We start from the raw sequence: 24,640 nt of genomic DNA on the forward strand, positions 1-24,640 counted from the left end.
TTTCACACCACTGTATTTAGCCAGCATTTTCCTGTTGTAGATCAAGATCTAATATTTCTGTTAAAACCAATTAGAAATCTCTGGTTTCATACCAGATACCCAGCCCTAGATTCCACAAGATTTGTTTATTTTCAAACAGATGCCTAAAGAATTTGATTTTGTTCCCTATAATCTCGTACCTCAGAGAAATACAGAAAAGTTTGAAGACATTGTACTTTGGGAGGATTTTGCAGAACGACTTGTGTTGGCTTTCCTGGATGGGAAATTCCAACCACGTCTGCGTCTGAACTGGCTGACATGCACTCCTGACATGCAGACTGACTGAAGAGAGCGGTGACTTGCAACAAGTAGGATGGGGACAGCTGGACAGACAGACAAGAAGGATGACAGAGGAATGGAGGAGTTCTGACTGAAACTGGTTTACTTTAAATAGCTGATGGTTTGAATATAATCTACATATTTAATGATAATGCTGTAATGTTGAGCCCTTGTACCTCTCAGAGGTAAAAAATATCAGGTATTAATTGAAAAGTCTAAGAAAGAGAAATATCATTGATCAAAGAAAGCAGCTGAAAGGAGAAAAGAAAATTGATGATGAATGCTGAAGCATGATGGCTGTCATATACATTTCAGCAGTGTGGTTTGAAAAAATGAGCTGCAGCTACTTTTGGAATGGGCAGGCCAAGGGGAACTTACTGATCTCCAGGGACATCATTTCCTCGCCTTGTTTTGACTTTCTAACTGGGCTTAAGACATGCTAACATGCAGCCAATCTCAATAGCTGCACACCCCACCTCCACCCCTCCCAGGTGCACCACAGGCTCAGGCGAAGCAGGTAAAGATGGACTGCAAATGAGTGAAGCTGATGATTAAAGAATAAAAGAGCGTCTGTTTCGTTACCCGGGGACACGTGAGGAAATTTGGGCTCAGAAGAGCCAGGCACAGGGATAGTTTCCTGCTGGCTCTCGGGAGGTGCTGTTGGAAATAACACGGTGGGTTTATAAGAGGAAAAATGTCAAAATTAAAGAGGATAGGGTTGGAGAGACAATCAATTCTTTGTGAAACCTAGTTTGGGAAAAGCAGCCATTGGGTTAGACTGATGAGGCTTTTTTATAAACAAATCTTCAACATCCTTTAGTGCTGTGAATTTCTTACTTTTCTAACATTTAAAGAATGTTGGTATTACTATTATTTGCTTTCTCACTTTCTCACATCTGCAATGTGAGGATTGAAACTGCATTTTGGTGCCTGTTTTCCATCAGTGGAACCCTTTAAGGAAGCTTTTGTGCTGTGCTGTGTGAGAAACTTCTCTGTTGCCCAGAGAGGAAGAAAAGTAAAAGTATGCAGACAGGGAGAAAAGAAAGAAAGAGCGGTAATCACCAAAGGACGTGCGTGGAGCTCCAGGGAACCCTGGGTTTTTGAACAAAGTAGGTGTTCGAGGGCCCGTTCCGTTGTGGAGGGCTGCAAAGAAGTCAACAAAGATGTTAAAAGAAAAACAATGAAATGGTTCAGCATGAGCAGTTCAGCAGACAGATGTCAAAGTGCACAATACAAGACTGATGTTTTCAGAAAGATGAGCAGCTATTATATTTGGTGCATAAAGCTTTTGGCTTGAACTTCAGGATAATTGGAAGTTGTTGTTTTTTTCCTACTGCAAAGTGTGAGTGTTTCGAACCAGCCTGAACCTGTTTTGTTGTGGTGGCCTATGAGAACACATTACTGACTGTACATACCTAAACTGAAGTCAAACAGATTCCACAAATCATGCCAGGAAGAGATAATGACTGAACAGACTATATATTAATTAAAGACAAAATCATAAATCTTACCATAACGAGGAGCAAAGAGGGGCGTCTGTTTGTAAAAGAAAAAAAAAGAAAGAACAAAGAATGTCAACTTTAGACATGTTTAAATCAAATATACATAAACACAAGGACTCCTAAGCTCGTGATGCACTGCTTTGAAAAATTTGACCTCAACCTTTAAATTCTGTGGAAACCCAGAGGTAATTTTCCTTTAATGAAGACTTATTATCTTCACCTTTAATTTTATTTACAATGTTTTTGTATATCTTCCTATTTTCTTTCTTCAAGTTTTATTAATTTAAGAAAACCTTTTTTGCATATTCATTGCCATAATACTTTACATTAAATATGAAGTAAGCTTACTGACCAAAAACAAATACACAAATTAAAAATATGGCACATTTTTTGATGTTTTAGAATTTAACCATAATAAATAGCCATAATTATACAAAAGCAAACAGTAAAAAATGTTATTAATGTCACATAAAGTAAGCGCAGCATAGTTTGTTCATGTTATTATTTACTTCATTAAATATTTTTCAAGTACATTTTGAGGTATTTAAGTAAATATAAAGTTTGAAGCAGTCTATTCTACATGTATCCATGATTTAAACATTTTAAAGGTCATCACATTTACATCGCAGATGTAGTAGCATTTACTTTGTTACAGTACAGCAGGTTACTTACCCCCAGCTTGACTGGAGGACTGTTACGTGGCTTGTATGATTTCTGTCTATTTTTATCTGTGAAAAAAGTGCAGAGAAAAAGCAGTAAAATTAATCATTATTATTATTAAAGATCGATTAGCCATTGCTTTGCAAAAAAAATGATAATAAAAACTTTTCTTGGAAGAGATTGTAAACTTTTTCTTAACATCAAAATCAAGGCTTGATGTTTTCTTTAGCTTGAGCCTTTATGATTCCAGTGGTGACAAGTACGTAAGTAACTCCTTACTGCCCATGCTGGTGTTGTGGATGACCGGTTTGCTCCATGTGCCACTGCGGTCATCCTTGTTGGAGCGGATGCCAAACTCATAAGGCGTGTTGGGTTTCAGGTTATCAATGACTGTGTCGCTTGTTGGGCATGTCTGGTAGATCCAATTCCTGTTTCTCTCTCTGTAGCGGATAGTGTAGAATCTGATGGAGAAAAAGGAAAAATGCCTTTACCAACAGCAAGGTGGTTAGATTGTCTGAAAACTGCCCTTGGAGCTCCTCAGAGTTCTATTTTTGGTCCATTGTATTTTAACTTCATATGCTTATATGTAATGGGTTTTTTGGGTTTTTTGGGTTTTTTTTTAAAATTCTCAATAGCTTGGTTGTGTTTCAGCAATACATCGATTTGGCCATGCTTACATTCATTAACTTTTATAAAACACAAAGGTTATCTTTGTAATTTACCCAGAGGAAACAGGTAAAGCAGCTGATCTAAACATGTTAGCAACCAGCTGCCTAATACTAATTCGAAAAAATACAAAGAAATGGGTTAATTAGGCTGACAGTATCACACATTTCTGGAGGAGTGACTCAAGCTCCTCATATTTTAGGTTTATATTGTGATAAACACAAATAGCAAGCCAAGTATTTGAAAAAAATTAATGCCATAATACCATTATGGTAAAGATTTTTATCAAGGATAGGAATAAAAATTACCTACAGATACAGCTGTGTAAAAAATGTACATGTTTGTCTACAAATTACAACTGGTGTGTATTTGTATCCATTGAAAGTGTGCTGTACATAAATAAATCTTTGGCTAACCAGCACTTACCACAGTTTAGGGAATCACAAAAATAGTTTTTTATTTATTTTACCTTTTTTTAAATTAGCTATTAAAATAACAAAATGCTTATAGTTACAGACTGAGGACAGACTGCCAGATGGTGTCCCAAATAATGGAACAAACTCCCCTGTAAGTCTTTGCTTTGGCTGCTCTTTGTTAAAGAGGCAGGTATTAACAGGAACTTGTGTGACACTGATATAAAGTTCATATGCAATCCAAAACTATGGCCACTATCTTACTTAAGCAGTTTGAAATTGTACTAATATCTGACCAACTGTTTTTATACATTGCTGTTAAGTGAAATAATGCTTTGAACTTTCAAAACTAAAATCAGAGAGATGCTTAAAGAGCCCATTTAGAGCTGCAGAACAAAAAGAATGTGCTTTCAAAGTGCAGCTTTTACATTTAATAGACTTTGACCCACTTTAAATACACTATAATTTTGTGTCTAGTTGATATTAAAGGGATTTGAAACTATATAAGGAGCCATAATGTCTGAGATTCATAGGTAGAAAAACTGGGTTATGCAGAAGTAAACAAAACTAAATCACTGATGACTGTGGTTGCAGGTCTGCTTCGTAGACTGTGCAAGATGTGTTCGGCTGCATCTTGTCAAAGTTTCCCTGATCACAAGGCTGAAGGTTTCAGAAAGCATCGAAGTGTCCCAGTGGTACGACATATGGATGACATACACAATCCAGTACCAGCGTCTTCATGCCGTGCGGTTTCTCTCTGGCTGCCTGTATCCACCGTGACCTCAGTGTGGAAACAACTTTGTCCATTAGGTGTTGTTAACTCTGGCGACCACAAAGCCAATCTCCACTTTCACTCCTTCAAGTTCTGTTTTTCAGAGCAGGGATCCAAAAATCTGAGGCAGCAGCCAAACCCTCCACAGATGGAGCTGACATTAGGTTTTAATAAGACGCCCAGAGTGGCAGAGGACGCCTAGGTCAGGCTTTCCAATGGCTCCTCCAACTTGTTTGACAGGGAAGGAAAAATATGTATTATTAGAGGCAGCAGAGATCAAGGGGTGATGGAAAAGAGCATTGGTGAGTCTCAGTCGGTGTAATATCACTCAACACACTGGGACAGTTCAAGCTCAACAGCAGTGGAGATTTCAGGGTTGTAATTCATCATCTTGATTGGTTGAAGGTGATTTGTCTCTGAGTAACGTCGAGCTTTGGAACAGGGCTTTCTGGTTGTCCATAAAACATAAAATACATGAGAGGAGGTAAAAAGCTTTCATGTTCACTAAACCAAAACTGGTTTTATGATGAATCTGTGACATATGTGAAGTTACTCATCATAAAGGTAAACCCCAAAAATTAATTTGCAATATTTTACCAGACTATGAACTGTTCCTTAAAATATCCCTGAAAGCTCAAAGCTTTAGAGACAGAGCTCAGTGTACAGCTTAGACAAAACATGCAATCAGCATTGGGACAACAAGTGAAGTTAATCACCCGTCTTCCAGACATTCGTTCATGATGTTCCCTTCATAGGGTGTCTTCAGATAGTTTCCCCAGGACAGTAGCACAGCGGTTGGGCTAATAGAACCAATCACCAGGTGAAGCGGCTTCTCCAGGTTCACTTTACCTGTTGGGACAAGTGAGTACAGAGTGAGACTATGTGTTGGCCTGTTTATCAGTTTGAAGCCCACATGTAGCTGCCAGCATACCTGTGCAGTGTTTCTTCACATCGTTAGCTGGGATTGGTTGGACGGCCACCAGGTACTTTGGTTCTGCATCTGAAAAAACATGTCAAATGAGGTCAGGCTTTGTGATGTACACCCAACAGAATGATGCAGACAAAGAAGAATAAAAGCCAACAACAACAAAGTTGGATAAAACCACAACACACAGTTGCAGACAGTACCATTTTTTTTTTTCAAATAGTGGTACAGTTACAACCTGTACTGCTGCAACTACCATGGCAAGTATGTTGCAACCTTCCCTACAGAAACATGAACATCTCATGTGGGAGTTCATAGAGGCTGAAACATGTGAGGAATTCTGCACTCTCTTATGGTGATTATGTCATGGCGGGTATTGTTGCCCCCTCCCTCCCCCGCCTTCCTCCCACACATGGACAGAAAGTAGACACACAGATGTGAATGATTATAGATAAGGAGAGAGTTTCTTTGCTGAAATACAAGGATGGCAGTTTAAACATCCACATGTGAAAACACTCACATCTTCTTTCATAATAATCTGATTTCCATCCAAGTCAAATGTTTTCTGCTTTTGTTCTTTGCGTCTTTAACTCCAGAGTTCAGCCTCAACCTTTTTGTGTTTATCTGTCATTTTTTCTGTTCTCACCCACATGCACGGTTTCCTTTTCCAGCAAAAACTCATCTCTTAGTCTGACTTTCTTTAGTCAATTTAACAGTGCAAAGTGTGGCTTACATACAGGAACATTGGCCTAGATCCCCGTGAAAATAAAGAAACTTTTGTAAATGTCTGGGAATCACTGAGAACTCACTGATATTATATTCAGCACACATAACTACGGCACTATATGTATCATAAAACACTACAAAATATAAAATCACAAAAGCTACAAAGAGTTTTAAAGAGGTGTAAAAAAAAAAAAAGTAAAGTATTACAAAAGTTATGATAAAACAGTTATGATGTAAAAATAGCTACAAAACTGCAAAACAACTAGGTGAACGCACCAGAAAGTCTTATAAAATAACAACAAAGTTTTGTAAAACAGCTATGAAGTGGTTTTAAAGAATAAAAATTACAGGTCAAAATCATTTGTAAGCCTACACTGAAAATCATTGTTCCTTTCTTAGTGACCTTTGAACTCCTCCTGATGACTGAGCTCTCTGAGTTTCACTCAGTCATCAGTGTGAAAGTAAAAGTTCCACCCTCACTTATTAAACCTCTCTGGAGACCTTTTTAAATGATGAATGACTGTTAAAGCAGCTGCTGTTTCTTCCTGCCTTTAGCCTGGACACCATTCAGCTTTTTTATTTATGACCAGTTATGGGGGAGGAATGCCTCACTGTCAAACTGAGCACATTTACTCTGCAAATATCGCCTGATTTTTGTGATCAATAACTCAGCTCCTCATATTTGATTAATATTTCAGCCATCTGTGCGATCAATACGGTAATTTCTTCCTGTATCACGATGTTCTGTAGCATCTAACAAAGCCGCTGTCAGCTGATGAAATGCTTCTTTATCACAATCTCCTCATTCAAATGACTTCATTTAAAATTACAGCGTTTTCTGACAGTTCTCTGGACTGAGTGATGTTTAACTTTTTTTCCAAAAACAAACCAGTGTCTTTGTTGGTTTGAGAGGAGACTGTATTCATCTCTACAGGTGTAAACATGTCCCACCCCCCAAATGGCCCCATCTATCACATGCCCTAAACAGATTAAGGATTTGTCTGTATTTACCAAACCATCCTCCAAACTTGAGCCAAAATTCAGATGTTTTTAACACCATACAGTGCTACTGTTTCTCCACTCTCGTGCAGTAAAGTTTAAATTGAAACAGCAACAGTTTGCCTGCAGAGGAAATGGTGAAGTATCCCTGAGTCGTCATGAAGCCATGTTTGTGTCTCATGTGGCTAAAAAAACCAAAACCCCGAAACCACCGGCAGCATCGGATTTAAAGAGTCAACACTGCGGTTGCAGTCCTCCTGGAACTGCTGATGGATGATCCTCCATTGAGGGTTTTTAAACAGGAAGGTAAACACCGCAGGAAATGTTTAAGAGCAGTTCTGATACCACAGTCCCGCCCAGATCGTCAAACTGACATGACATGACCTTGAGGCAGAAGTGGCAGTGATGAGAGATGAGTGGTGAAAATGAAGAAGGAGATTAAATTAAAATTCTCCCAGAGGAGCTCCAAGATCCTCCTGTATCTAACTGTTTATATGTGTTTATCATCTGTCTGCTGGATTTAATTTTCCCACAGTGAGGAAAGTAAACATGACATGGAAGAATGGGATACCTGATTTTCCCAGCAGCACATGAACTCAGCATGTCTCATAATGCCAAGAAAGGAAGAAACACTTAGATCTGAATTATTCAAATCAAATAATCTGAAGATGTTTGGATGTGTGGTGAGCTGTCCACCAAACCTCAGCCAGATATTGCACAGTTTGAACAAGGTACAAACCCATATGGAAAAGATATAAATAAATCTTATAAAGTTTGTATCTGTCTTGTGTGAAACTTATATGAAAAGCATACAAGAGTGAAAACAGATATAAGATCCTTAGAAAAATTATATAAATGAAACTTGTATGTTTTGGATACTTACTAAAACAATATATGAAAGTGGCAACATTCATGAGTAAATCATATAAGCCTTATATAATTCACTATATGAAGTAGGCCACATCTGATGCAAGTCTTTTATAATTTCTTTCTATTTCTTTTCCATATGGGAAGCTACTAAGTAAAGAAATGAAGCTCACAATTGATGAGAAAAGCTTTTTTGTTCACCGAACCTAAGCCAAATTTTAAGTCATATTAATTAATCATCAATGGCAAAATATATTTTATGTCATCAGAAATATACCAAGAAAATCAAAGCTAGACCATGCAAATTCTGGCAATTTTTAATCAGAATCATCAGAATCAGATTAGCTTATTAGTCTCAGAGGAAATTATGTGGTCACAGTTGCTCAAAGAGAGTCAGAAAACATACAGCATCCAAAAGACTAAAAAAACAGACCATAACTTAATCAAAAGTTGGAACTTCACTTCCATATCTGACTTAAGTATCTTTAATGCGATACACAGAGAGACTGGAGTAAAGCTGATGTTTCTCAGCAAACTACTAATGTTGTACCAATTTATAACACGAGCAAAATATTATGCCAGAGTTCGGATGTTTTCATCAAAGCCAATCAAGCAGTTGATGAGAAAATTGTCTTTAAAAGTTTGGGCTCTTTTTGTTGAAGTCTCCACCAAAACTGATGCCAACTTTTAAGGAAGTTCCATCAATCATCTGAGGAAAAACTACCACATTTATTTTTTACCAGAAATCTATCCAGAAAACCAGTGCCAGACACTCTGGCACAATTTGGCTATTTCTACCATAAGATTTGAAGAAAAAAAAAAGACAAAAATTTATCATCACACGAGTAAATGAGGGCCTGTCTACCAACCTTCAGCCGCCTCTTCATCATTGAATTAGTATCTTAGTGACCCACACAGAGAGACTGGAGCAAAGTCACTATTACTGTACATTAATCAGAAAAGTAGGGACGCAGTGAATAAAGTATTTAAAATAGCACCACTAAACCTCAGCCAACGTCTGTGTAATTTTAAACATAGTATGAAACTACTTCCAGCAGGATGAAAAAAAGCTCAAAGCTGATAAGAACTGCAACTGCATCTAAAATCAGTAATGTCATTCATGAACAGCCCAATTTAGTTGATTTCAAAGAAAGTACAAAGCTAAATTTGCTACACTCTCATCACCAAGAAATTAAGCTCTCAAGGCTAAGAGAACCTGGATAAAAACATCCAAAAGGCAAGAAAAGTTGAGCGTTTTGGCACCTGTCCATCAACCGAAATGTTGTAGCCTCTTGACTTCTAATTCTGCCAACATACACGGCAATACTGAGCAAATTTTGGGTTTTCACACAAAGGATCACCACAAAACCTCAGCCAAATTTAGTCATATTTTAATGTTTCATAATACCAACACGATAAGCAGTTTTGACCCAGGATTTATGTTTTTTTCACTTCCACATCTCTCACTAAAGCAAATGTATCCAAGACCATAAACAAACTTCAGCCAAATCTGGTGCTTTTTTGTGAGCATAATGCAGAGCCAATATTTGTCATTAGATGATAAATGGTCTTTCCTGCTTGAGGAGAAAAGTCCTCATAATTCTGGTCTAAATTCCAAAAGCTGCTGCAGTCATTTAGTCCCAAGTCTGCAGGAGTGCAAAGAAACTCATCCTGCATGAAAACTGGTGTTGAAGGATGACTTTCAGCCGGTTTTCTGTTAACCCTCTCACTGTGGCCGATTATATGCATCATACCATCGCAACTTTTAGAGCTTTCTTGGTGTGATGGGATAAAAATTCTTGGCTGCGCTTCAGAAAACGGATCCGAGCCACCTGCTGCTGTCACTGTGAGACTCTGCTGCTTCTCAAAGCTTCTTACATTCTTCTTTTCCCGAAAGTATTCCTACAGAAACTCTCACTTTCCCACGAGTGTAAAGCTTTAGACATGGAGGTTTGGTGGTCACACCGATGCAGAAACAAAAGTTCCAGAATCAAAACAACACAAAGTCGTGGTTTGGCACAGATTTAATCATCTCCTCATGAACCTGTTTAATGTTTTAAAGACAGACACTAATACATTCAGCTTCTGAGAATTGTATAAAGGGAAAATATTCGGAAAAGGGAGTGGAAGGTTTCATTTTGCCCAAGTGTACTATTTTTTTCTAATAAACTTTTAAGGAAATTCATAAAGATCTGCTGCCTTTTATCTGCAAAGACCATCTTCATCAACAACTTGATACTGATTAAAACAAATGGAAAAGTAAATTGGAAAAGAAAAACATTATAAATATGCACATACTGTAGATGAAGAAATATTTGTGGGTCTTACCCATCTCAGTCTCGTAGGGCTGTCCGTTTTCAGGCAGCTGGATGAACTGTTTGGAGAACATGCTGCTGCCGTAACCCAGAATATAACCCTCTAACTTCACATCTGGACTTGGACGCACAAACTTCATCACAATGGTGTCACCAGTGGCGTTGATTCGAACCTTCATGTTCTGTCGACGCACTAAGGAAGAGAAGAAGCAAGACTATTAGGGAATATCAGGAATTCAACAACAAATACTCAAGGTGAGAAAAAATCATAACATAATCAAAGTTCATGTAATAAAAATTTACAAAGTCAGAACTGTGTGATACATTTCAAAGACATTTTGGTTTTTGACTCAAAAAATTGGTACCAAGACCAGATTTAAATGTTTCAAGACCAAGCTCTGATTTACTAAGGCATAAATATGGGTTGAAGACCCACTGGCAACATCTGGTTGATAGGTAAAAACGACTGCTAATGAGTGGTTGCTGCAAGTCTCAAGTTGAAATCAGTCATAAAAAGGGTGGCTGTAGCTCAGGTGGCAGAGCAGGTCAACCACTAATCAGAAGGTTAGTGGTTCAATCCCAGGCTACCTCCCAGCTGCGTGCCAAATATCCTTGGGCAAGATACTAACCCCATGTTTGCCTACTGGTGGTGGTCAGAGGGCCCGGTGGCGCCAGTGTCCGGCAGCCTCGCCTCTGTCAGTGTGCCCCAGGACAGCTGTGGCTACAATGTAGCTTCCCATCACCAGTGTGTGAATATGGGTGAATGACTGAATGTAGTGTAAAGTGCTTTGGGGTCCTTAGAGACTAAGAAAAGTGCTATACAAATGCAGGCCATTTACTATTTTGCTCCACCAAAAATCTCTTTTTGATTGCTTTGGTCACTAACAGGTTGCTGCAGTCACCCATAATTTGCATCTAAAAAATGCACTATAAATTAAGTTTCAAGAAATTGAAATGTATCAAAAACATTTTATATACATAATAAAAAACTATGTTAATTGGAATAACATTTCATTTTCCAATAGTCATGTTGCCATTTCAGTTTTTCTTTTTTTTTCTTTCTCCTGCCAGTGTGCCACTGAGCTCTGTCAAACCCAAACAGGTAGTATCAGATCAATCTGATGATAATTACAGTTGAACACTTTGCGAAATTAGCACAAACAGTTAGAGAGGAACCATTTGTTTTAGCTTTACAGAAAAATCAAAGACCAAAGTGGGGACAGACAAGGACTCAAACTCTACACCAGCTCCAGTGTCGCTCTGAGCTTTTACAGTCAATCATCTTGGATATCAAGTAAGAATTCAGAGTTCAACCACATTTCACTCTAAGTACAAATTAATTAAATAGTCTTTATGAACACAAAGACAAGATACTTAAATTTTTAATTCAAAAAGTGATTGAAACATGGCATGTTATCGAATCTTCAAGTCAGTCAAATAAGGATTTTCTAATAAGATGCCCAAAACTCTAAAACTGGTCTGGAGAGAACATTTCTACTGCCTATAAGACTTTACTTTTATAGAAATTAGCTTAGAAAGAAATGGGGAAAAATCAACAGTTAAAAGTGTGGCCTATTACTTACTGCAGGAGTTATTTAAAGTTATTGTAACATGATTAAAGAGGGTATTTGCACTCGAAGCTAATCACTGAAGCTTAGTCTAGCCCACTCAGTGTCACACTGTGATCCAGCGGGTACCCCTTTAGCATCTTTTTCCATGGTGTCTGAAATAGAAACCATGAGACTGTGGCCACATGTTCTTTGCTGGTGTAGCCACTGTCACAGGATGAAAACAAAGGAGAAACTTGTTGCAGATGACAAAAGTTTTTTTCCTAACATGTGGTTTTGCATTCTCAAGGGACTTATTTTAACACAAAGCAGGACCTTTTCCTAAAACAAACCAAGATAATCTCACTGCAACTGAAAAAAAACGAGTAAAGGTTATGTTTTTAGAAATCAAAGGCAGTAAAAACAAACCATGGTGAAAGTTTTATTGATTTAAAGCTCCATCAAAAAAAAACCTAAACCATGCAGGTTTAGGTTAGTGCCTGGACCTAAGCAAGAATCTAGACCAAGTTCATAAAACGTCCATAAAGGACACAAACCAGTTCTCAGAATTAACATGTCAATTACATGAACAGCACAATAATCAATCAGCACAGCGTGGATTTTTTAGGTCTCTAAAATAATGCTATTTTCTCTTGGAGGACCAATGACAAAAGAGATCCTATATAGAATCCTGCAACACAGACGGCCAGTGTTGCACGATGTCTTCAAACGAGACAATTTTAAAATGTTTCTTGTTTTTGTTTGCTTTGTTTGTTGTTTGTTGGAGAGAAACCACATTTCCCTTGACAGGTTATTGAGATTCTGTTTTATATGTTTGGGGACGTCATTTTTGGAATAAATGCTATATTAAATTCCTGATGATGGAAAGAGTTTTTAGAGTTTTCCAACACTTTTATTACAAAATGAAGCTGCCAGAAATTTATTTCAAAGAGACAAGAATTATGTCTGTCAATTTTCTTCTTCTTACCCAAAGTTATATTCAAGACAATCCTTTCCTCAGGTTTTCCAATTCCTCCTGTGGGATCCTGAGAGAGATCCATGGGATATACAACTGGTTTCATGATATTGGTGTACGTTATGGTCTCCTCAGAGCTTGGCATTCCATGCCCAGAAAACCTGGGCTGGTGTCCAGAAGGCATTTGGATTAGATGGCCGAACCACCTCAACTGGATGAATACTGGCTCTATTCTAAGCTCTGTCCAGTTTATAGTCCAGTAACATGGAAGTTTCTGACTGGACTGAACATTCCAGTCTGAAGATACAGTCTGTTCTGTAGGGGAAGTCATGCTTTGATTACATTTCACGCTGAGATGGATATCTCATCTACAATCCACTGTCTGTATATCTCTGTTTTTCATGGGCTTTTACGATTTCCCTCAGAGCCTCTGCTCAAGCAGTTAATGAGCATGTTTGGTGTCCAGTGGCAGATCCTCCTGACCTCTGTCTGCAGGGTTCAAGTGCATCATCATGGTCCACACTTAAAATTTTAACAAGGACAAAATGTTTCAGTCCTGCAGGGTTTTCTCTATAAACTTTTTATTTTCCAGGCCCCAGAGCTCTGACAGTGTCCAAACACAGGAAAGCACGAGGAGGTCCAAATTACTCTGTGAATAAGCTGCTTTAAACCAAGCCAGCATCAAACTTAGCCTCCTCAGAGTCAGAACTCACAGACATGAAACAGATTTGACTTCCATTTCCTGTGCATCATTATCTCTGATAATCCACTCAGAAACTGGAGAAAAGACGTTCAGAAGCTGCCTGGGAATCAGTCTGTTTTCAGTTTTCCTTTAGCGTCACAGTAACAGTACATCAATGAAACACTGTAAACTGAGAGTTCAGCAGACACTTCAACTACCCGCGAAGTGATACAGGCTGAGAATGTCCAACTGTACCCAAAACAAGGTTATTTCATGTGAATACACCAGAAGAACTCAAACTTTGACCTGGAAAGTCCTAAACCTAAAATGGCTGAATCAGCAGGACTTGCAGCCTCTTTAAGTTTTCCACATCAGCCAGGGTTGCTTGTTTTTCCAACACTTTCCCACCATTTAAAGAGGACCGACTTGCTTGAACATGATGAAGCTGTTAAGAGCTCATCTGCATTTGGTTTTCTCTTGAATCCACACCATGAAAACTCAATGACGAGGCAATCACACATGTGACGCTTCATGTTCCTCTCCGTGCCTTCATGTGGCTTTCCGAGCTATGGTAACATTCAGACTGGCTTCTGACGAACTGCAAACCAGTCCCAGCATAACGAACCTGTTAGCTGGATTTTTGTAAGGTTTCCCACATGTAATCCCAAAAATTCCTCTGTCTTTAAAATGTTTCTACTCTGAACACAGAACTTCACTACACAGTTGTTATTATTCTCTAGCTTCTGATAATCTATCTTATCAGGTAGATCTTGTCTAGCTGTCACCACAATGCAGTATCTCAGAAAATTGTAAGGATTTTTTATATACCGGTACATTTATGATCCAAATACAATGCCATGTAACGTTGCAAATTTGTAATATTACAAACAAATTTGTTTGTAAAAACACTGTATTTAAAAATGTCCAGTTTTTTTTAAGATTGCTGCAGCAACTTAATGTGCACCAATTTAGGTGCTGCCCCTTGCTTTGTGTGGTTCTGCTGCAGGTTTATTTCTGTTAAAAGGGAGTTTTTCCTTCCCACTGTGGCCAAAGCACTTTCCCATAGGCAGGTGATCGGATTGTTGGAGTTTCAGTCTTTTCTTTGTGTTATGTACAGTCTTCACCTTACCTTCTTGATATAAAGCACCCTGCGGCAACTGTTGTTTAGTGCCATATACTGTAGATAAAACTGAACTGAAACTGAATTGTAATGGTGTTGCAAAGCCCATGTAGATGATATTGAATGCTGGAATGTTGACAATTTTTGACTTTGTAGGTCTTTAACGAAGATTTATTGCCTCAAACCTTTCATAAAAAACACTGTGATCTGTAAATTGTGCTCCTACCTTTTATGATCCAAGTATCTCTATCAGCTGAAGCCATCAACTGAGGCTCTGTGATGTTTATGTGAGCGGTTATTCAGCCTTAAATAGAGGAAGGTTAAATCAGCTGCTGCTGGAAGACACATCCTTTCATAGAAGTGACTACAGGTTAATGTGGAGCCCAATTGAGCAGTTTGAAGTGATAAATTCCAGCAGAGGAGCATTTTTCTGTTTCTGAACTGTTGTTTTAGCTGATTAACTCTCTGTGCAGAAGCTCAGTGGAACAATCAGGTCTAATTAGGCATTAAAGCCTCCTGCGAGGAACGGCATGTGCCCAATCACTAGACAAGTGTTTTATTTTTTATTTTTTATTTTTGTAAGGTTTGGATTTTTCCAAGCATGTCATTGTGTTCAAGTACATCCAGTCCATCATCTTGTCTAGGTTTTCTTTGGGCTGTTTGTTCATGCAGATCAGTATGAGAAAAGCCTGCAGAGAGGCCAACATGCTGGACGTGTGGAATCATGTAGCTCATTCTTGGCACCGCTGTTTGGCCTGTCGAAGGCGGAGGGATAAACCTCAACATCATGACAGACATCAGCCCCCCACCCCCACGGAAAAAAACAAACAAAAAACAGTGCTTAATATAGACGAGGGTTCCCCCTCCCAAAAGCATGGACAACATATCCCAGCTGCAGCAGTTTTCTCGGTGTGTCAAACTCTTATATCTCTGTAATGACTCTCATTTTTCCTTAGGAACAAATGGACCCTAATGAAGAGACATTAAGTACAACAAAATACCACAAGTACCCACGAAACCAGCGTCAAATGGAAGAAAAAGTACTCCAGCAAGTAACCAAAAGTACTATAAAAAATCTTAAAATAAACCCACAAACAGTAATAGCTCAAAAAGCTATCAGTGTTCTCATCAACTAACATCATCACATGTGCTACATTAAATACCTGCAACTTTACAAAAGACAGTCAAAAAAGCATAACATTTTCTATAAATTCTTACAGCACAGAGCCAAATGCCCAGAAGCACAAAAAACAACCATAAGAACTCAACAATTACCAACAAGAGTACTAAAACAGGTCTTTTACTTCATCTTACTACAAGAAAAGGGTATCACAAGGAGGTAAAAGTACAGAAAAATCACCCAAGTGTGCAAAATATGAAAACCAAAGAACAAGTACTGCCATGTAGTATAAAGAACTATACATTAACTATGTCACCAGGTAGCACAAACAAACAGTAATGAACCAAGTGCATCAAAGTAAATATAAAGCTACTCTAAACTTACACTGCTATGAATCGGAAAGTACCACAAAACTGCTCAAAATAAAGTACCAAAAAGGAGCACAAAGTCCTAACAAAGGCTAAAATACTACAAGAAACCAAACTGTTACATCAAAGTACTGTGGGAAAAAACAATCCAAAGTACTATAAAACGGCATCTGATCCACAAAGAACACATAAAGTATTACTATGCACAAAGAGCAGCTATAAACTGCTCATAACCCAGAAAGGTTCCAAAATAACTACCACTAAGAATTACATTAGAAGTACAGCAAAACATCAAAATGAACTGAAAGATAATGTTGTACCAAAAAGTGATACATGAGTCACCGAGTACTGCAACAAAACATGAACAATAAACCACCACACAAGATGCAGTATTAGAAGGTACTGGTCGTAGTCGGACGACCAGAGAGACACACATAACATTTTCCAGTTAGCAAAAGAAATCACCTGCGTGCAGTCTGGAGTCTGTTTCTGCACACACTCAGTGTGCAGCAGCTCCTTTTAAGGGAAGAAATGCCACCAGACAACAGAGCAAGCCAGCTCATTAGCAGCAACGGTAAAACAGTGTGGTGGAACTCAAACAGTCGTCTGTGATACAGCACAGGCCCCGGTATCTTTAAACCTCCAAGCGTCTGCTCCTGCTGCTGGCTTCAGTGAGGGTTGTTATCATCTTTCAGGTGGGAAATCCCCCCAAAAGAAAATACACAAAGAACTAAAACATGCTGAAACTCAACTTTAAGCCTGAAACTGATCCTGAAATAATCTTCAAAGTTATTTATTTGAAAAACTCCATGAGAAAAAGACTGCACATTGATCCTGCACCCCCTTTTGGCCACACCTCCAGATGGTTTTTGTGTAACTGGATTTAATTTACTGAACATAAAATGTTAGTTATCATGAGATGTGTCACGGCACCCTAAAGGTAAGCTACGAAACAGCATCAAAAACCCACCCACTCATACAATTAAAATTCATCAACTAATCAATGAAAGTACAAAAATGTTACTTAGTGCCCCCTGCAGGTCACCTGCAACTGAAGTTACATTTGTAATAATTAAATCTGTTTGTGTATCCGACTCCAAACATGTTGGCTTCTCGAGTAAAGCTGGACATTTTAATGGGGAGTCTGTGGGGACTGACTAACTGCTGGTGCCTCAAAAGATATTGCATGTTTTAGCATTTAAGTGGGGACTAACCTTGGGTTGTTTTTTTTCATATAAATGACCCCAAAAAAAAGGCGAAAAAGGGGGGCCCCTTCAGGTCAACTGCAACATTATGTTAAAAAAAAAAAACTCAGTTTGGCTGCTTTTAAGGGGAGAAACAGTTCAAAGAGAAACCAAACAAATTAGAGAGGTATTTAATAAAAATGAAGAATAGAGAAAAAAATTATTGTTAGTGACACCTTATCGTTTTACACAATAAGTCAAAAGAGAAATCTTTTTGCAATATTTCATGGCATTTCTTTGATAGGACAAGCTTTACATCCACTCTGAGTTTGCACAGGGAAAAATGTGAAGAAACAGTTACACGTGCAAAATTATAACCCTCGAATTCTATTTGTACCTAGATGTATTCAACGAAAATAATGGGAAACAGCTGTTTTTTGAAGCAGCTGCCCAGAAAACTAAAACAGGAGGTGTATGGAAGTTTAACAATGACAAAACCCCTGCAACTGGTCTTTGTTTTACAAACACTGAGAGCCCCGTAATAACCTGTTTGGCTAGTTAACTTTTCCCTTTAAGAGCTTCGGTATAAAAACTGAATCTAACAGCTGTATGTGGGCGTGGCCTGATGAAACTGTTGTCAAGGATCCCCCGAATCTGAAACAAAGCCAGCTGAAACAAACAAAATCAAAGCAGGACTTAGCACGAAACTTGTTCCACATTTACACACGTGTCCCTGTGTGCTTCTTATTCTTCACCACATTAATTACATTTTTGCTCACTCTGTACTTTTGCCACCAATAAACTTCCCTATAAAGAAAGAACTGCGGAAAATATATGCAAAAAAAGATAAAACAAACTGGAAAAAAAAAAACCACGGAGCTCCTCCAAACACATCACTCACTCTCTCTGTCCCTCTATGTTGCTCTTGGCTGTCTCTGACCTGGTGAGGTAATCTTCTCTGAGCTGTCACGTCAGCCCACCGTGTCTCTCTGAATGAGGGGGATTTTATCATCTTACATAACATAAAAAGCTCAATGAGGCAGAAAAAAATGACAGGTTATTTCATGAATTAGCCCCTCCTCCCATCGGGCCGGGGCAGGCACAACCTGCAGCAAAGCCTGGCTGCAGGAGCTGACAAAGACACCGAACCAAAATCCACCTCAACACTCAGCCAAAAGGCAATCAGGAAAAGGCCAAAATGCATGTATTATAAAGTGTTCTGAAAGAGTATTCTGTCACTTCTCCGCAGCTGCAGACCATTATTGCAGCCAAAGAAGCCGAGTCAGCAGAAAGGAGAGAACGCACTGATGACAGAATCAGGCAAGCACCTGCAGGCGAAGAGCTGCACAGGTCATTAACGGCACACATGGCAGATTAAGCAAGACAAAAACTCAAATCTATTCACAAATGAGTCTTTTTTTATGTGCAGGAACACTGAAGGATAAGCAGGCGCTCCAACCAGGGAAATCTGCTAATTCTGCTAAAACTTGGGACAAGTAGCAGCATGAAAACGCTGTTCAGCTCTTAAACATTCAGTTTCCTCAGGGTTTCCTCATGTGTCAAAAGATTCAATAAACTCATCACATTGAACTAATTTGGACACGTTTGAGATATTTGCCTGCCTGCACCCAATCATCATGCTGACTTTAGCACTTCTAGCGTTGTCCTCATAACTTTAATGCTTTCTCTTTTTCTCTTATGTTTATGCGTCTTCTGTGGACAGATTTTTCATCCCTACTCCTACTTTATAATTTAACCATTTATTTTCACTCTTGTGTACCTGCATTGCTTCCTGCCTAAATCTCCTACATCCATTTACTTTCATCTTTGCACTTTTCCACATTTTCGTGACTTAAACCTGACTTTTTTTCTTCTCACACCTCACGACTTTGCCATCCTATGCACACGTGTTCACATATTAATTATTACATCCATCCTGTTTGACAGACCCACGGACACATTTTTGTTGCTGCAAACATTATTCTACATTTGCTGTATTACATTGTTATCAAGTTGATGCCACTTTGTTTCACAACTATTTGTTTCTTTTCTGTAGACATTTCACCCACTTACTTCCATTCTTTTAGCATTTATTTCTGTACATTTTCCTCATTTATTTCAAACCTCCTATTGCTTAGTACTACTTGTAAGCATGTCACCATCTTTTGTTTCACAACTTTATGCCAATCTGTTTCATTCATGCATGAAATGAGCCATTTACTCTTTTAGTTTTTGCATTTTTATTATTACAGCTCTGTTACTTTACTTATTTCTGCTCTCTTTCATGCCCGTGCTACCCCGTTGACTTCCCATTACGCTATGCAACTTGGGTTTTTTTGCATGCCGTTTTGTGCACTTGCCTCTGATCCTCTGTGCAGGGATGCCGCTGAGGAGAGTCGTGCCCTCGAGCAGCAGCAGGAGGACTCGGAGGAGGGGAGCGATGCCCGGCATGACCTCTCAAAGCTTCAGCTTGCAGGAGACGAGGATGAAGGCGAGGATGCAGCCTCTGGGATTAGCCTGGAGATGAAGATGGGGCGCAGATTTAAAGGATGAGGAGCAACCAGGTGCTGGACAACTTCACTAAGTGCCTCTCCCTGCAGTTGGTCAGTCGGACTTAGGACTTGTTCAGCTGTTGGACGTCCTCGCTGTGAAGAGGGGGACCACTGAAACGGCAACATCTATAGCTTCTGCAGGTGGGCGTGGCCTGGAAGGCATCTCCAAGCCCCACATACGGCCCTCTGTTACTGTACATGCCCTCCTCTCTCGGCAGCCTGCACCCCTCCCTTTTCTCTCTGGACCTCAAACATGATTTTTTTCTCTCTCTCTCTCTTTTACCCCCTCTCTGCTTTTTTCATCATGCACACCTCCTCCTCCTTCCTCACCCCTCCCTTTCCTCATTTTGTTGTTTTCCAGGGTTTGGCTGTTGGACACTTCAGAGCAGGAGGTTAGCAGCAGGCTGTGATCACAAAGAACCACAAACACGTCAGAAACTGTGTCAACAGTGAAATCATCCATTTAGTGTCTGTTCTTTGTTTGTAACACCCGTGTTTATCTGTGCCAAGACTTTTTTTTAATGTAAAAGTTAGAAAATCATATTAGTGTAAGAGACATTTCTCGTTGTCATGGTCCTGGGCCATGTGGGCCCAGTATTCTTAGTTTTCATGTATTTTTGTATTTTGTTCTTTATTTAGGCCATGCTTCCTGGGTTGATCTGTTACGTTGTTCCTTATGTGTTTTCCCGTTGTGACTCTCACCCCCTGTGTGCCCCTCTGTGTATCTGAGCCCTCGTCTCTCCTTATGTTTTATTCCATGTTTCCCCAGCCCGTTATGCCTGTGTTTTCCCCGTGCTCTCTCTCCTCCTGTCTGAACCTCTGTGCACTTCCTGTTTACTTTGTGACTCTCACGCCTGTACATGTCATGTTCAGTTCACCCCGCCCTGTCTCGTTATGATTATCAGCGTCACCTGTGTTCCCCGTGTGTTCAAACTTTCCTCGTTTACCCTCTGTGTATTTCTGTCTGCGTCTCCCTCTGTTCGGCGTCGCGTTCTCCCTCATGCCGTGTGTGGTTCTCCCCGTGTCTTCCGGTATATGTTACTTTAGCTTTTCCCAGTTTAGTGTAGTTTTGCGTTGCTTTTGTATCATCGTTATTGTTTATCACCTGTCAGCAATAAAGCTGCATTTTGAGTTTATCCCCCGTGTCTGTGAGTTTGCAATTTGGGTCCTCATCCTGCCTGCCACACGGCCGAATCATGACACTCTGGTTGTGCACAATTTGTTTTTTCATGTTGTTTCTTTCTTCAGTTCTTTTGTGTCTTTTTGTTGTTTTCTTGTTTCAATTTTTAGCAGTTTTATCTATTTTTTTTTTAGCTATTTTTTGACTTTTTTTGTTAGTGTTGATTTGTGGCTCTGTGGTTAGTTTGTTGTATCATTTTGCATTTTTGTTACATCGTATCCTTTTGTTTTCTCTGCTTTGTGGTCTTTTAGACTCTTTTTGATCATTTTTAATCTCTGTTTTGTGGCTGTTGGTGGTTGTTTTGACTTTTTTGGATTTCTTTCAGTTCTCTTTATTGTTTTTTGTCTTTCTTGTTGTTTTGTTTCTCCTTGCGGCTTTTTAATTGTGTAGATGTTGTTACACTTTGTTGTTATTTTGTGTCCTTTAGTTGTGGTTTTGAGTATGATAAGGCCCAGGGGCCCTTGACCTTGAAGCCCCTTCCAGTTCATTGAGTAATTTAATCATATATGTAAGGGCTGCACATGTTGACAGCTTGTTGAGAAGAGTTACCTCTTGTGGTATAAAGAGTGTTTATTGTACTTAATTTCTGTATAATTGTAGCCTCATGTTTCACCATCATCACCTAAATGATGTTGATAACAGACGTTTTGTTGTTTGGCTCACAGAGCAGCATCTGGATGTGGAACCTGTGTGGGAGGATCTCTGAGGGTTGTACTGACAGGAACGACAGGAATGTATATCAGCCGGGGATGTTTCACAAACACAGAATTGGACAAACTACTGTGACGAGCGTCTGTCAGTGGGACATCTGTCAATGCACACACTGATCACAGCAGCAATGTGTTTGGGTCACTGAGGTTTGTTGCACGTGCTCGCAGTAAAACTCGTGAAATCAGAGCGTCCTCGGTGGCCTCGCTGCTCCTGGACCTGAGCACGATGGGAAGCCACACACACACACACACACACACAAAAACACACACACAAGCTCCGCCCACATCACAACACATCCGTTCTCTTCACACGTGCATGCTGAGAACAGCCACAGAGCCAAAAACTGACATGTTTTCTCCAAGTTGGAGCCTGAATGGAGGGAGGATGAAGAGGAGGAGGAGGAGCAGCAGTGATGACTGAAAGGAAAACCCAAAACCTGGCCCTGGACTCTGGGTTTATGTATCCAACACGTGCCGTCACATGCGACAGGATGAAGGAGAAAGGGAAAACTGCCAAACAGCAGCTGATGCAGAAGAGGAATGAAGTATCGGAGATTTGTGTTGCACAACAGCAGCAGAAAGCGTAGAGAAAAAAAATGAAAAAAAAGGAAATGATGACAGGTGCATATCAAGTGTCAATACTGTTGTAACTAGTGTTAAAGTAAAGTGTAACACTGGCAAAGGAGTGCCGCAGTGGGTCAAAATCCAGAGGCTGCGTCATCGTTTACTATTAGAAACTGTATTAGAGCTGATGCTGTGGATGGAATATTTGCCCCAATGGCCAAATGCAGAACTACAACTGAAAGAAATCCTTTCATCTCCCAGATTTTTCAGTAACAGTAACAGACTAAACTTTTTAAATAACACAATATGGTACAAAGTTTACAAATCTAATACATAATAATATACACAAATCACTCAATTATACACTGAAAAAAAGGGACTGGCCATCTCTTGGATTTATGTAAGCATCTTGCATGTATTTAACATAATTGCCTCATGTTTTAAAGATAAATGTAACTATATAGTGTAAAAACTACATGATATGCAGAAAGGGTGTATTAAATTGTTTATATCATGTTCAGGTGAAGTAAGTCAATAAGATAGCAACGTTAAATCTCGTGAAACCACGCGTGATTTCATCTCGCGGGCTTTGGATCGTGGTTTAAAAAATGCATCCATCTCAGTCAAGTCGAGCAGCCAACTCTACGTTTTTTGGTATGTCTTGATTTTTTGAATTAATATTTACCATATTTCAGCCAAATGTAGTTAAACGTCTAAAGTGCCGCCATGTAACATGCTAAAAAAGAGCCGTTAGCTTATTTGCTGTTTTATCTGTTATCAAAGAATTGGCGCTTTTTCGTTTGAATTTGTCTTTGGCACAAGAGCCGTAATATCACATTAAACCTAATTACGAGGCACTCATAACATAATTTGGTTTTCTGTGTGAATAGATTTGTCAACTGACTCTTCAGTTACATTGTGTATTTACTGCACCGTGGTGTTAGTGAGATTTTGGACATTGAACAGCTTTAGCTAATATCATCAGCGGTATTATGCTAGCTTACATCCCTACCCCTCCTGCCCTCACCTGCTGTCCTTTTGTTTTTGTTTTTGTTTTTGTTGATGCACATTGAGAGACCACATCTATTCTGCATTTCACCAGGAGTCAGCTGATGGATTGTGGGTTCAAGGTGTTATGGTAAGAAAGTATATTCTATTTTCGCTTAAGGTTTCTGTAACTTAATTATAATAGGTTTTTTATAATTATTAGGTGCATGCATACTCAAATAGACCACCCTATTAATACAACTGAGAAATCCAAAATCTGCCATAGGTTTGACTTATACCTGTATGTATCGTCAGAAAGGTGATTACTGGACTCACATTAATGCACACTTGAACTAAAATGAGGTTGTAACTTGTGGGTTCTTGGGTTGCAAATCAGAAATAAACATCTTTGGATTTTTTTAATCCCATAAGATCTGGAAACACAGTTTTTATTCAACAAAACATTACTGATTATTAACCAAGCACAGTGCCTGCTGTTATTTCAAAATAATTTTATGTCATTTCAGATGAAATGCAGCATTCCACTGCATCCCAACCATGCCTTTACAGGTTTCTGACGGAGCTGAGTTTCTCTCTGACAGTCTGCTGAAAGTGTTTGCAAAGTGATCGGGGGAACAGGGCACAAAGCTAAAGGATGTAGCTGCCATGATGACAGTAAGAACTTTAAAATTCTTTAACTACAAAGTGTATATGTATTGCATTAGGTCAGTAAAAGATTTTTATGCTGCATCCATTGAAACAGTCAACTATTACCTGTGAGTACTGATTCCACCAAAAGGATGCCATAATTTTCGTCATGCATTTACTGGCCCACTGAGAAAAATTGATCTTTTTAAAAAAATAAATGTTCTGGAAACTATATATCCATAAAGTTGATGTCAAACAGGAACTTTTGATATTGCTTTGTAGATGCTGGTGTTGCATGTTGACTGGTTTATGTTTTGGTCTGGGATCATTTTCTTCTGTGCTACTGAAAAGTTCACAAATCTCTGTTTTCTTTGTTATAATACTTTAGGATGACATTAATGCTCGAAGGGAGTCTCATCAAAGTGCTCCGCATCTGTGTGAAAGACAATTGCAACATCTTGGTGCAGGAGTTCATGGTGAGTGTTTTATGAGTAGATTGTGGCTTTGCAACATTTTAAAATGCATTTAGTTATCCACTTGATCCTCATTGGACCAGTTAGGACCAGTAGTCCTCTTTAATAATTTGAAGTTCACATGAGGCCTGGTAGTGAACTCAGCCGCCAGCCCTTGAGGCCCCACCCCTGTATTAGGGGTCACATCAGTGTGAAAAAACTTTAAATTTGTCATTCTAGTGAACAAAGGAAAATCCCACCAATATTTACATTAGCTTTTGTTTGAAAAAAAAAAAAAGACCAACAGCTAACCAAATTGTGGGGCTGAAAGTCTAAATTCTAACATCTTCTGAGTGACAAAACCTGGATTTCTGATGGGCCGGTGTC

The 24,640-nt window shown here is 39.1% G+C and overlaps 1 protein-coding gene across 9 annotated transcripts in view; it reads right to left on the reverse strand.

The window, feature by feature from the left end:
* LOC113015669 (target of Nesh-SH3-like) overlaps nucleotides 1-19,829 on the reverse strand; it is a 46,312-nt gene extending 26,483 nt beyond the window's left edge. For 2 of the 9 annotated variants that reach the window (XM_026157777.1, XM_026157775.1), the window contains exons 1-8: nucleotides 19,521-19,825; nucleotides 10,177-10,356; nucleotides 5,263-5,331; nucleotides 5,048-5,180; nucleotides 2,760-2,941; nucleotides 2,493-2,548; nucleotides 1,830-1,854; nucleotides 1,381-1,461 (exon numbers count right to left, since the gene is read on the reverse strand). In XM_026157777.1, coding sequence (XP_026013562.1) covers nucleotides 1,381-1,461; nucleotides 1,830-1,854; nucleotides 2,493-2,548; nucleotides 2,760-2,941; nucleotides 5,048-5,180; nucleotides 5,263-5,331; nucleotides 10,177-10,356; nucleotides 19,521-19,611 — 817 coding nt within the window. In that variant the 5' untranslated portion in view covers nucleotides 19,612-19,825. Of the gene's footprint in view, nucleotides 1-900; nucleotides 976-1,380; nucleotides 1,462-1,829; nucleotides 1,855-2,492; nucleotides 2,549-2,759; nucleotides 2,942-5,047; nucleotides 5,181-5,262; nucleotides 5,332-10,176; nucleotides 10,357-16,441; nucleotides 16,499-19,520 lie in introns of those variants that run through there. The other 7 variants (XM_026157769.1, XM_026157771.1, XM_026157772.1 and 4 more) reach the window with 7 other exon arrangements.
* Nucleotides 19,830-24,640: the final 4,811 nt, after the last annotated feature.

The sequence above is a fragment of the Astatotilapia calliptera genome, chromosome 23 (genome assembly GCF_900246225.1).
Source record: "Astatotilapia calliptera chromosome 23, fAstCal1.2, whole genome shotgun sequence".
Classification (NCBI taxonomy): Eukaryota; Metazoa; Chordata; class Actinopteri; order Cichliformes; family Cichlidae; genus Astatotilapia; species Astatotilapia calliptera.